The 13690-nt window shown below is 38.2% G+C and overlaps 1 protein-coding gene across 1 annotated transcript in view; it reads left to right on the top strand.

Moving 5' to 3' along the window:
• The window catches only part of IPCEF1 (interaction protein for cytohesin exchange factors 1), a 106052-nt gene extending 100209 nt beyond the window's left edge, over window positions 1–5843 (top strand). The window contains exons 12-13 of the mRNA XM_042846410.2: window positions 1169–1359; window positions 4917–5843. Of these exons, the coding sequence (XP_042702344.2) occupies window positions 1169–1359; window positions 4917–5081 (356 nt within the window). The 3' untranslated portion in view covers window positions 5082–5843. The remainder of the gene's footprint in view (window positions 1–1168; window positions 1360–4916) is intronic.
• Window positions 5844–13690: the final 7847 nt, after the last annotated feature.

The raw sequence follows: 13690 nt of genomic DNA, 5'->3' as shown, positions 1-13690 counted from the left end.
TTGTATGAGGTGAATTGAAAAATACTGTTTATCATTTTTACAGTGCAAATATTTGTAATAAAAATAATGAAGTGAACACTGTACACTTTGTATTCTGTGTTGCAGCTGAAATGAATACATTTGAAAATGTAGAAAAACATCCAAAATATTTAATAAATTTCAATTGGTATTCTATTGTTTAACAGTGTGATTAAAACGTGGATTAATCGTGATTAATTTTTTTAACTGCGATTAATTTTTTGAGTTAATCGCGTGAGTTAACTGTGATTAAGTGACAGCACTACTTTTTACTAACCTTCAGTCATCTAAACCTGGCACATATTAATTATTGCACCTTCATATTAAATAGTGTCTTTAAAAAATTACCTTTTATCCAGGGCTGCTTTTGTCCTATCTTTCTGCTTAATTCCCAGCTGTTCTCTCCTTCTCCCAAATGTCCCCATCTAGACGAGATGGTGCTGCACCTAGAAAGCTGTCATACTGAAAGGAATAATTGAAACACTCTTAAACAAGGATTCATTGTGAAAGTTCCATGAGGAATTCTGTGCCACAGTCAGTGTATGAAATTTGGCAACTATATGTAATGTGACCATATGTCCTAGTTGTTCATACATAGTCCCAGCATCTCGGAAACTTCTTTCGTGACTCCTGAAATGCCCTGTTTTTTTATTCCCTCAATCAAATATTTTTGGTTGTGTGTTTAAAAACTACAAAATGTTAGTTCAAGATATGCTGCTGTATCAAACAGAATTTGCTCTGTGTTTTCTAGGAACGGAGAGAGACCAGTGGAACAAGTGTTCAAGGTGATGAACAGTGTTTGGAGTGAAGGGAAAAGCTGAATGAGAGTAGATTCTATCAAAGCTTCTTTTTGCTCAAAGTGAATGTTGTTAACACTTGTTCAGAGTTACATAATAAAGACATTCAGACCACAAAATAGCCTTTCACTTCAAGAAATAGACTTGTCACTGTTGAGACAGAAGCTGGAAGTATCAATACCAGCACTTACTTTTTTTTTTGTCATATGTATGTTACTGAAAAATTGCCATCTGTTTTTATTTTGAAAATATAGTCACTTTAACTTTGTTAAAATCCTGTTAATTGAATCCAGCATCACTGTAACTTGCTATCATAGTCACATTCTTATTTATTATTATTCTTTTCTTTATAGAACAGGCAAAATGCTCTGAAGATGAAATGGAGCGACTTTACAAGTCATTAGAACAAGCAAGTTTGTCTCCCATCGGGGACCGTCGACCTTCAACCAAAAAAGAGCTCAGAAAGTCCTTCGCCAAACGGAGCAAAAACCCCTCCATGAATGAGAAACTCCACCAAATCCGAATGCTGAATAGCACATTAAAGGTGAGGTGTTACGAGGGGTAAAGTTCCAGCCTAAAAAGAGGGGAAACAGTTTGAATTGAAAAAGAAACAATCCTAAACTTCACCCAGATCTCAAAGTGAATGTTGTTCAGTTAAGTCTTTGAAATAATGTTTCACTTTCTCCTGCCTCTGTGTTTTGTGGCTATATTTGAAAGTGGAAGCAATAGTTCAGGTCTTGCTGTAGTTCCAGCCTGATTGGAGAAGGTGTCAGGAATTTATAAGAGATCATATTGTAGTCAGTTGTAAAATTCACACTTTCAGTGGGTGTTTGGTGAGTGCACTGAATGGGGCAGCCTCAAAGGAGGGAGAGCAGAAAAAGTACACTGGTGGTAATGGACAAACAAATGATCCTTAGCCAAGAACGTTTTCCTTAAGGGATTACTGCAGAATGCACAGGATGTGCTAAAGCTATTTTAAGGGCCTCCTGGAACTAAAATAGTTTTAATAACACAGGCATCCTGCTTTCATGTTGGAATCTTACCATGGTCAGAGGATGAGAGGGTTTCTCAGAACATTCCCTGGGGGGTCTGAGAGATAGATAGACTTTGTGATGCTCTGATGGATAGGAATCACTTGGAGCCTCATTTGTGTCTCATGGAATTTCTAGTCCTGTTTCTGGGTGCTACTGGAAGAGAGAGAGAGAGAGAGAAAACATATTAATATAAAATTAAATTGTAAATAGAGAGATTTGAATGAACATTAAAAAAAATTGCCTTCCCCATCCTCTTGCTTTTTTGTTACTAGAAGTAAGAACCGAGTATCTTACCTCAAATGTTTTTACTTAGCTTTAAGTCATGTCTACTCTGGAGAAATTTATAAAAAGATTTCTCACTGGTATTAATGCCAAATCAGCTGTTCTGAGACTCATAATAATCTATTCTTCTATAGCATCTGCTGTCTGAGGATCTCATCATTAATGAAGTAAGCCCCACCACACATTTGTAAGATAGATAAATAGTATCCACATTTTACAGGTGAGGAAACTGGGAGACAGAAAAACGTTACCTGTTTTTTCCAGTGTAATGTGTATCACCAGTAAAGGAAAGAACAGAACCACTTAATGCCAAGTGGATTGGTAGTTCACATGTTAGTGTTAAATCTTCAGACTGGGATAATGGTGAGTTGGGGATAAACGCTTTAGTGCTATTAGAGTTTTTGTTTATTTCCTAAGGGGATTCACATCCCTCTGGGAAAATAAATGAGTAAATCATGGACCTGACAGTGGATAGCACTCTTTATAACTTCAGACTTTTTTGTTTTGATCTAACACTAGTTGAGTATGGAAAGATAATTTTCTTGGATACGTTTCTTAATGCAGAAAATATGGGTTCTGCTATATTCAAACCAGGAGATTGGAGTGTTAACAAAATAAATATGGCATTAGAGAATTTCACACGGACACAAATAGAATTCTTTAAGCAATGGTGTTTACATTAGCTAGTGTGAAAGGCACATTCTCATAGTAAGGAAAATGCCAAACTGTGCATCAGTAGAAAAGTATGCTTTTAAAGTAATTTCTTTTTAATATTATATGAAGCAGAACATAATTAACCCTGCATGATCTATTGGAAATGCAGAACTCAGGAAAGTCTTACATCTGATCCATATTTGCTGTGCTTTGACTAAACCTTTATGAGCTTAAAGCGGAGTGATTTATGAACATACCGAAGCTGACTGGGATTCTTAGTTTGGACTTGCTACTCCACATCTCTAGCAATGAATCATTGCTGCTGCCACAGTATATCATTAGCAAAACATACTTCAGATGATTAGGAAGAGAGGGAAGCTGTGTGCAGAGTGTTTCACATGTTAAATGAATGGGGGAAATTAGTCTTTTCTCCAGAGATATGGAAGAAAGATCCACAAAATAAGAAAATTTCCCTATTGGGAAAAAAAAATCCCCTCTTCTATGTTACCAGCACGTCTTTGTTTCTCTGTCCTGTGCCTTGTGCTGTCCTCTTATAAAGGTTGCCAGCTAGACATAGGGTTGAACCTGAGTAATCTGCCTTTTTAATAAGCTGTCCAGTTCCAGTTGGTTCAAGAAGCACAGATCACAGAGGTCAGGCCTTCCGGGAAAGTTGTTGAGGCTATGGGTCAGGACCACTTTTGTGCATAATTCTTGGGGTCAAGAAAGCTCTAGGCCCACTTACCTGCCTTTACTTCCCCACTTACTCTCTGTCTCATCCTCCTAGCTCTGACCTGGAAACCTTCTCTGTCTTACTTTTGCCTTTCTTCTGTAATGATCCTTGCCTGAGGCTGACTAGAGGTGCTTGACAGAGGCCAGTGGAGGGGTCTGCTGCCTCACATACATAGTTTTTATTATTTTTTTCTACCCAGAATGGGTATTTGCTTATCCCTTCTTATTATAACACTAGAATTTCATCTCATGGGGCTGTTTAACAGCAGAGGCCTGCTCCGAGCATATGCCAGAGGGAATTGACCACTTTTGCAGTTAATTTGTCTCAACAGAGGCTTCTGCCCGGAGCTGGCATAGTTAAATGATGATTGGTGGAGAACCATTTCAGTTCAGATCCCTTTGTCCTCACCCTACAATTACTAAGAACATTTTGTTGACGTCTACGTGTCCATAGTTGAAATCCAGTATCAGCACTTGGAGGAGCCCTGTATGCCTGGGACACACTAAAAGGATAGTAAGATACTGTAGACCTGGAAAAGGAAAATGGAGCTCCGCAATAGAAAACATAAGAACATAAGAGCGTCCATAGTGGGTCAGACCAAAGGTCCATCTAGCCCAGTATCCTGTCTTCTGACAGTGGCCAATGCAGGTGCCCCAGAGGGAATGAACAGAGCAAGTAATCATCAAGTGATCCATCCCCTGTCGCTCATTCCCAGCTTCTGGCAAACAGAGGCTAGGGACACCATCCCTGTCCACCTTGAGGTGTTTATTCTCCATGTACTGATGTCTCTGCTCACATCCTCTGTGAGGGCTGAAGCTGAGATCTCTGGGCCTAAAAATGTGAGCCTCTTCATACTGAGCTAAAGGAACTGGGTGCATTAACTTAAAAGTAGTAGCAGCCTTGTAAACCTCTCTATGTGGTCTAGCCACTAGAGTGGGACAGATAACTACCCTATGTGAGTATGGATTACATCTAAATTGAATCTGTCTAGGACTTAAAGTAGAGTATTTACAATGTGGGAAGGGAGTGTTTTTCAGGAAAGTCAAAAACTATGTCTGAATTGCAGTAATTGCTGCTGCTGTTACCAGTTTTTTTTAAATTTAGCATTTTTGTAAAATGATGTGAAAAGTGATCAGTTCTTCACGTAACTCTTCTCTTGAGCTTGTGTGAAAAATCTGGTATATTTTAAATACCCAGGTATAAACAGAACCGTAACTTCAATTGGAAAAAACTTTTGCCATGGGCTGTGTTTTAAAATTCCCATACTCAAAAAGGGAATCACATGGCCAAAATGAGCAATTTGCCAGCTTTATGTTCATACAGTTTTTATTAAGGGAAATACAGTGTACAGTTTGTATGAAAATATATATATATTTATTAACCCTCTTGATTTCCTACTAGTGTAAAGAGCATGACCTGGCCATGATTAACCAATTGCTGGAGGATCCTGAGCTGACAGCAAGGAAGTATAGAGAATGGAAGAATACAAACACAATGTTGATCCAAGAGATCTATCAGCAGCAGGATGCCCTGGCTGTGCCGGGAGGGAATAGCAAGGAGCCATAGATGAATCCACCACCTTTCTTTAATTGAAAACGCTATCTGAGGACAGTGGAACCTGCAGTACATGACAGGATTCCTCCCTGTCCCTCTTTACCTATGGATGCTTTAAGCTACTACAGTTTCAGGTTTTGTTTTTTCCAAGGGCTTATCTCTTCCCTTTTAAAAGGAAAACAACCCATTCGCCAAAGCATTATTTCCTCTCTCCAAACTCATTTCATGCCAATAAAATGGAACCCCAAAATTAAAAAAATATGCCCCCTTTGGGCACATGTCTGAGGCAAACATTATCTGAAGCAGAGAGGAAATGGATTGACATTCAAGAATGGCTGATCTTTCGTCAGAGGTAAACCAAGCACACAAAGACCTGAAAGTCACAGAGGAATGTACATATTGTAGATACTAGACCTTCGGGGTCATTTTATTCATGTAACCTATTGATGGAAGGAACTTTTTTAAAACTATGATAATGCTAACAGGATACAATCCTCTCTCCTACCACTTGTCTCTTCAAGATAACTACAAATAAGAACTTCTATCTCTACTTACACTTGTTTTGACTGCATTAACATTTAAACAGTGGCAACTAGGATAATTATTATGCATACATCTGAATTTTAAATAATTTTCAAGGCACCCAGTCAGTGGATACCATAAACATTTCCTAATTGTGTACGGACAAGATCAAGATGCTGTTTTCCTACATCATCTGGAGAGGGTCCCTTAATGTGTGTTGGTGACAAATAAATTTGTTCTGCAATGCGGAAACTCTGTCTCATCAAGTTTCAACTTTTCTTATGGAATATAGGACTCAGTAAAGGACAATTTTCTGCTTACATATTTTTGACAGTAGTGAATACGTAAAGTACAAGTTTATCTTGAATTCATATTCATAATAATAGACCTTATATAGCGCTTTTAATCAGTAGAACACAAAATGCTTTACAAAGGAGGTCAGTATATTATCCCCATTTTACAGATGGGGAAACTAGGCACAGGACGGCAGTGATTTGCCCGTTGACACTCAGCAGGCAATGATGGAGATCAGAGGCAGATCCAAACATATAAAACATAGTTGCTTATATATTTTTTTAATATGTGTCACTTTATGGCTTACGTGAATGTGTGACCATGTACTGTATATATTTTTATTTATATATTTATGTACTGTACATTTCCTACTGTAAAAAAGACCACATGTTATAGATGAGATTGTTTATCTGTTGATTTCAAGAGAAATGCCTGCTCAGTCTTCATACCCAAATATAATTAATATAAATTTATATATTCATATGATTCCAAAGTTACGGACGCATTGGGAGTTGCATTTGTAAGCTTTATTTTAACTACCTTGCTTCTACTTTTTGATCTCGGGGTGAGATTTGTTTAAAAATTTCACTGTATAGTCTAGGATAGGAAAATATTTTATTATAAAATTTCATAATCACAGGTGGCATAGTTTTGATTAACATACTAGTTAATCAAAAATTAACACTTACATTGTTTTGCTGCAAAGTGGCATAATTTTCAGCCTTAGGTTTCTCAGCACAGGATATGTGTTTGAACTCCCAATTGGGACATGTGCAGTATAGTTTGATTTGCACATTTCAGCATATATGACTTTGTAAAGTCACTGAGTTTTAAGAAATAATCCTCCTTATTAAATGGATCCCCATCACAGGAACTAGCATTTAAAGATATACACCCAAATACTCTGGTGTGAAGGAGATGCAATCCAGTTAGCCAGTGTGTAAAAATGTTCTTAAGAGTTTTTGGACTCATCTAGCTTTAAACAGAATACACTATAAATACCAAAAATCAGAGATATGCAGATATTGACCTACCTGTATGCATAGTGTGGGTTACTAGAATGTTGATTATGAAAGCGAATATTAACCATCTTCACTGGAACAGATTGGCTCTCCTCCACTTGCTTAGCAATTAGTTTTAATTGCTTGGAATTATTTCATTACTAAGCAATTAATGTTTTAAAATCTAAACACTTAGCTATATCCCAGAACATCCCGGAGATGTTGGATCATTAGAGATGGGTTGGATGTGGGAATTGACTGCAGGAAGAAATGAGGCTCTGAGCTTTGATGTACGGGCACTTTTGGCAGCTGGTAAGTCTACTAAAATTTGATTGAAGGGAGCCCTGCCTAGGTGGACTGTATAGGTTCCCGTGAAGCAGGTTTTCCCTTTTGCAGATATTAGCGGGAGGAGAAGAGTGGACTGAGGGATGGGGAGACACAGGAGGCAAAAGCAGGAGGTGCTTGGGTGCTGTGGCTCAGATGCAGGGTTGGATTTGGGATACCAGCACTGCCTCTGGACTGGAACTAGGGAGTGGGACTGGTTGTTGAATCAGTGTTAGTATTGGACTATGGAGAGCTGTAGCTAGAGAACAAGGACTGGCTGGGGACTGGAACTGGGTGGTAAGAACTAGTATAGGAATCAGAGAAAGAAACTGAAACAATCACTGGGCACATCTGTTAAAAACAAAACCACAAAATCTTTTGACTAAACCTCCTAAACTATGGAAACCACAAGCTAAGTGACATAAATAGATCTGACACCAGCCTTTCCCATTCAGACCATTCTCTTGAATTGCATTAGCAACCTTAACTGTAACATGATGAAGGTTTGTTTTATGTCTGAGTGTGTGTGTATAGATTCTCTTGTTTTAAGCAACAATACTGAAGGTTTATTTTATTTTATTTTATTTTTGCCAGTTGCACACTGACATTATGCAGCCAAAGCTGTAAAATACTTCAGGAACTTAAAGAAAATTCTGTTTAGGATAAATCAATAAAATATTGATTTATGAAATGAAGGAATTCCTCATTATGTTTTTAGACTTCAAGCATATTTTTTTCAGTTGTTCCTAGTGAACAACAAAATTCAGATTTTTTAAGTGATATTTATTATCCTGGTAAAACTTCTTTCCTTAAAGCTAATCATATGTTATTTTGTAAACAAAAAATTAGGCTAAACCAATATTTTCACTCACACTTGGAATATCTCCTCTTGTTTCTTAAAAAAAATCAATTGTCAAGATTTTAGACACTAAGTACATTTTTTAAAAAAAGCCTTAAAATAAACCATATCACTAAAGTTTGAAGGGACAGATCTTCACCTGTAGGCATAGAGTGCTTGGTGCAGTGCCCTTTGGACTTCCTGGTTCTGGGGCTGCTCTGTACCAGGCCACAGTCTCAAGATCCTTTCACCTTCATCAGCTGCCAGTGGCCCCAAGGGTCCATACGGCAGCCAGGTTTATGGAAGCTCCAAATAATACACCTTGCCCCTAGCCACACCCTCTATGCTGACAGTGACAGTAAGTGGTGTGGGAGCCATACAGGATCTCTGCACTACTCAAGGATATATCTATCCAGGAGAGTCTCTTTAGGGGCTTGATCTGCTGAGTTTACGGCTGCTTTCCACTGGGAAAGTGACACCAAACTGCTGGACCTCACTCTAGGAACTTGGCCAAAGCCTTGGAAAAATATAAAGACAATACAGAAATTTGTTGCACATTTTCTATATATATATATATATATATATATATATAGAGAGAGAGAGAGAGAGAGAGAGAGAGAGAGAGTATTTGCCTAACTTTTTCAATTCTGTTTTGTCACAGTGTTCGCTCAGTAGTGGAATAAATTCATTCCACCCCAACCCTCTGATACACGCTTTGGTCATATAATTAGTTATTCATACTGATCCCTCCTAGCCTTAAACTCTACTGATGGCATAACATTTTATTGTCAGTACATTTTGTTTAGCTTGACAGCCAAAATTACCTCCCAAAGTGCATGAGATGAACTTGAAATTAAATCAGCTGGATAATACCAACATAGGGTTAGATACAAGGCTCATCCACCACATCAGTCCCATGCAAGCCCTCTAATAAGTTGTGGCTAGGCCTTGTATTGGCCCTCTGCATAGGAGTGGATTTTACCTATAGAGAACCCATGTGTACGTGTTTTCATGAGTAAAACAAACAATGTAAATGTAAATGATTAGCATACATCTGAGAGTGAGAATTAAATTGTTGACTTTATAGCAGTATAGACTCCAATGAAGAAAGAGACATTTATCTACTAATTAGCATCTCATGGCTGACTTATCTATGTATATATTTTTTCACCGGTAACATGTTTTTTTTTTAAAACTAGCTGTAATGATTTCACCAGAGAGTGGACTGAAAAGTTGTCATTGCTCCAGGACTGAATGACGACAGCCTTTTGCTGCAGACAAATGTCATTTTGTGGGGGGAGGGAATCCGACCATTTGGGGGAAAAGGAAAATGTGTGTGTGTGTGTGGTAATGGAGGTGATTTAAATCTACTCAGAGTTTTGGAATTAATCCTGATTGGAGAAGTTAATGGGCAGAGTGCAGGTAAATCATTCAAATGTGGAAGATAAATATAGTTTATTGCATGGGTATCATGTCTACATATATGGGCATGGGTGTGTATATAATACTGTATATTTGATATACCAACTTATTTTTTGATAAAATCCATCTCTTGAAATGTAAGGCATCACCACAGGAGGAGTCTCCCTGCACTGTATGGGAAGATTCTTTGTGTGGCTCAAGAGTGACCGATTGCAATGACAACTGATTGTCATTTATGAGAAAAACTAAACTCTAATAACAGCAAATGGAGTGGTTTTTGTTATCTTGCATCATTTCCAGCAAAACCTCTAGAAGGTGGGAAAATCCAGTTGTCTGATGCCTGGATGTAATTCCCCAAATGAGAACTACATGATTAGATGTGAAAATGAAAAGATGTGAAAATGAAGAGGGATCTCTGCCCATGTATTTGGCATTAGATCAAATAATTACTTATCCCATGTGTGGTATCCTCATGTTCAGAGGTACCAACTTGGGGATTAATCTCCGGGGTCCATCTCAAATTTAAACCTATTGTTGGTGCTAAACAATCAATCAATAAATGAAGGCCAAATTTCAGTCATTTAGGGCTTGGTCTTGCAAACTGCTGATTTTCCATGTGCTTAACTTTAAACACCTCCATTGCCCACATGCTCAAGTGCTTTTCTGAATCAGGGCCAGAGTGATCAGCAGCAGCAGTGATGAGCCCTCAGACCCTTGCAAATCTGGAGTAACTCCATTGGTTGAAATAGATTTACACTGTGCAAATGAAAGCTCAGTTTGGCCCAGTGATTCATATTCTCTTACTCTGAGTGAATGCGTGCATACTCACGTGTGTATGTCTGTATAATATATAGCAATGCAACAATGCCCTTGGATTGACAAATGCAGTACAATTGGTTGTAACAGGGTCACGCAGCCTGAAATAGTTTTGGAATACTGCCCTGTTAACTGGCTAATAGATTTTTGAACTATTGACTTTTCCGAAACTAGCAGAGGGTGGGTCACATCACTCTTATTTAAAATAGAACAGAGAATTCTCAGCACAGGGTAACTTTAATGTAGCTAATATCACAGGCAAAAAACTCCTGTGTCTGAGAAAGTAAATTTACTGTACCTATAAGTGCAGCAATCAGAACTCATCTCCTGCCTCTTCAGATGGTTTTGAGGCCTCCCAGACATGAAGGAAATGGACAGCATGGAGAATGTGAAGTGGAGACAGAATCAGAATAAAAGGACATATTTTTCATTAAGGGAAAACATTCCAATCTTCTTAGCTGATAAATAACTCTATTGTCTGATGCTGAAATAATTGCAGCAAAAACAGCTCAAAAATCTCAAATCTCTCAGTCAGAATGAGAGGAGATTCAGCAGGTGATGAATCCTATGTAAACAGACGTACACGAGTGGTGTATGTAACTGTTAAGCACATCAATACAAGAGAGCACTGAACACCATGTTCTCTGCTCAGTGGTGTTTGCAGTCAATTGTGTTTGTATAAGAGGTTTGGGGCATGAATTTGGAATGGCAGCATTACTCTAAAATGCAAAGTATACAGGGAATTATGCCTCAGGTCCTAAATGGGTGCCATTATATTATCGCACCCAGGTGTGTTGTTTCACATATTATTCAGGAGAACTTAGTTAGAAATGTTTTAGAATTAAGTGTGTGTGCGAGAGAGAAAGAGAAAATAAAAAGCTTCATTATTATTCCTTTGTCTGTAAGGCCGATCTCTACATTAGTACAGGAAGTCCAGCTGTCCAGACCTTGGAGTGATTGGAAAAGTAGAACTTAACCATTTTAGTCAGTTCTAAAATCCATTTTTAATAGCTTTTCTGTAAATCAAGGATGTGTCTCTATTTCAGTGTTCCAGAGCTCATGAGCTATTAGGACTAGACGTGAATGCTGTAATCACCTGAGATGGGAAAGAATCCCAGAGCTCCATTTCTAGCTGTAATGATTTCATCAGAGAGTGGACTGAAGAGCTGTCATTTGTCCAGGACTGAATGGTGACAGCCATGTGCCTCAGACAAATGTCATTTTTTGGGGGTGGGGGGAAAATCCTACCATTTGGGGGGGGGAAGGGGAGAAAGGAAACATGTGGCAGTATGTTGAAGTGTGTGTGTGTGGTAATGGAGCTAATTTAAATCTACTCAGAGTTTTGGAATTAATGCTGATTGGAGAAGTTAATGGGCAGAGTGCAGGTAAATCAATGTGGAAGATAAATGCAGTTTATCGCATGGCTATCATGTCTACATATATGGGGATGGGTGTGTATATAATACGGTATATTTGGTATACCAACTTATTTTTTTGATAAAATCCGTCTCTAAATGTAAGACACTTCCAAGGGAGACTCCTCCTTGCATTGTATGGGAAGATTTTTTGTGTGGCTCAACTGTGATCGATTGCAATGGCAGTATGTATCATTTATGAGAAAAGCTAAACTCTAATAACAGGAAATGGAGTGGTTTTCTTCTAGTGGTAGGGCCAAAGTGGTATTTCCTGTTTTATGTGGGACATGTAGAAAGAACATACACTTTAAAATGTCAGTCGTGATTTCCTTGAACTTTCAGCAAGTTCCACAGTTTACTCTTCTTGCTTTCTTTTTTACATTGGCCCAGCCTTTAAACAGAAGGATCTACTATTAGAGTGACATTCTCCCTCTGCAGAGGGACACTACCAAGTTGACGTGCCACTAATATCCCACTTAGAACCTATTTTGAGGAGTTAAGTGAACATGAGCCTTTTTGTGGACCATCTGCACAGGGGTAAATTTTCTCCAAGACAGGAGTTTTGCATTAGTAGATTGGTCAAGAACTTAGAAACCATCTGAGTACTAATGCTCACTCTGTCCCAGATATTGTGCGGCCTTGAACAGGTTACTGTAGCTGCTCTCACAAGTTATCCTTCCTGGCTCACTTTCTCCCTTCTGTAAAATGAAGATATAAACATTTATCTACCTCATATGGTGATATGAAGATTGATTAATACCCAGTCTTGCAGACACTTACACAGGTGAGTAACTTTACCCATGAGAAGTCAATGGAATGACTCAGATGAATAAAGTTACACACATGCATAATAATAATAGATCTGAAAGCACTTTACCAAGAAGGGCAATATCATTATCCTCTTTTTACAGATAGGGAAACTAAGGCACAGAGTAATGAAGTGACTTGCCCAATAGACCAGTGGCAGAATCAGGAACAGAGCCCAGATCTTCTGAGCCCCAGTCCAGTGCTTACTAGCTAGTTAGGTTAATATTTGTTCAATATTTTAAAATTTAAAGTGCTATAAGTGTGCTCGGAACTAATTTTTTTGCATCTTGGTGCATGCATGCATGTAACTCCTAACTTTAGGGGACATGACATACATGTAGCCCAGGGTAACTAGCCTCCTACATTGACACTTCTGCGTTAAACACGCAAGACAGAATTCTTAACTCTGACTTTTTTTTTTTCCAAATTGGTTTTGAAAAAACAAACAAACAAACTTAACTTGGCTGCTTTGTAGTAACATAAAAAACAGCCTGTTCTTAAGACAGGCAAATTTACTTGGGGATTATTATGTCAAAGCCTGTTTTTTTAGCATCAGGAAGCTTCTGTGAATGGCTATTTTGAAAAATGCCTTGCACTCTGGTAGAGAACATATCTTTTGGATGGCCTGGCTGAAACAGCCCCTTTAACTGGCTGCTAAACCTGTTCCCAAAGAAGGACATCTCATGCCAAATGAACGCCTTGAAAGAAATGTGATGTGTTTAAATGTTCATATATGTAGCACAGCCAGGCAGCTCTTTTTACTAGAATTAAATAATAAAGGGGATGGGAGTTGCATAAGGGAAATTTCACTTCATTTTAGAAAGGCAACACATGCAGCAGCATAGGAAATATGCTTCCTCCAGATCCCTGTTATCATACACTGTTATGAAGCAAACTTAAGTCTTTTCCATTTCCTCCTTTCTCGACAATTTTTTAGGTTACACTGTCCTTTGGTGGCATAAAGTGTAACTGCTCATCAGCTTATTTTTGTAAGATTGTAAATGAAGGGAACTCTTTGATCTGTGCATGTACCTTATCTGTAAGTAAAAGATTTAAATATGTGGAAAACTGTGTGTCGCCTATACATAAAACGTGTGTATCATTCTGTATATATCACAATAATTTATGGTTATTGGGCAAGATCCTCAGATGATGTTCCTTTCTTACATCTGAATAAAACAG

Source organism: Chrysemys picta, chromosome 3, assembly GCF_011386835.1.
Source record: "Chrysemys picta bellii isolate R12L10 chromosome 3, ASM1138683v2, whole genome shotgun sequence".
NCBI lineage: Eukaryota > Metazoa > Chordata > Testudines > Emydidae > Chrysemys > Chrysemys picta.
The sequence above is the reverse complement of the archived record's forward strand: the minus strand, read 5'-3'. Positions and strand labels throughout refer to the sequence as shown.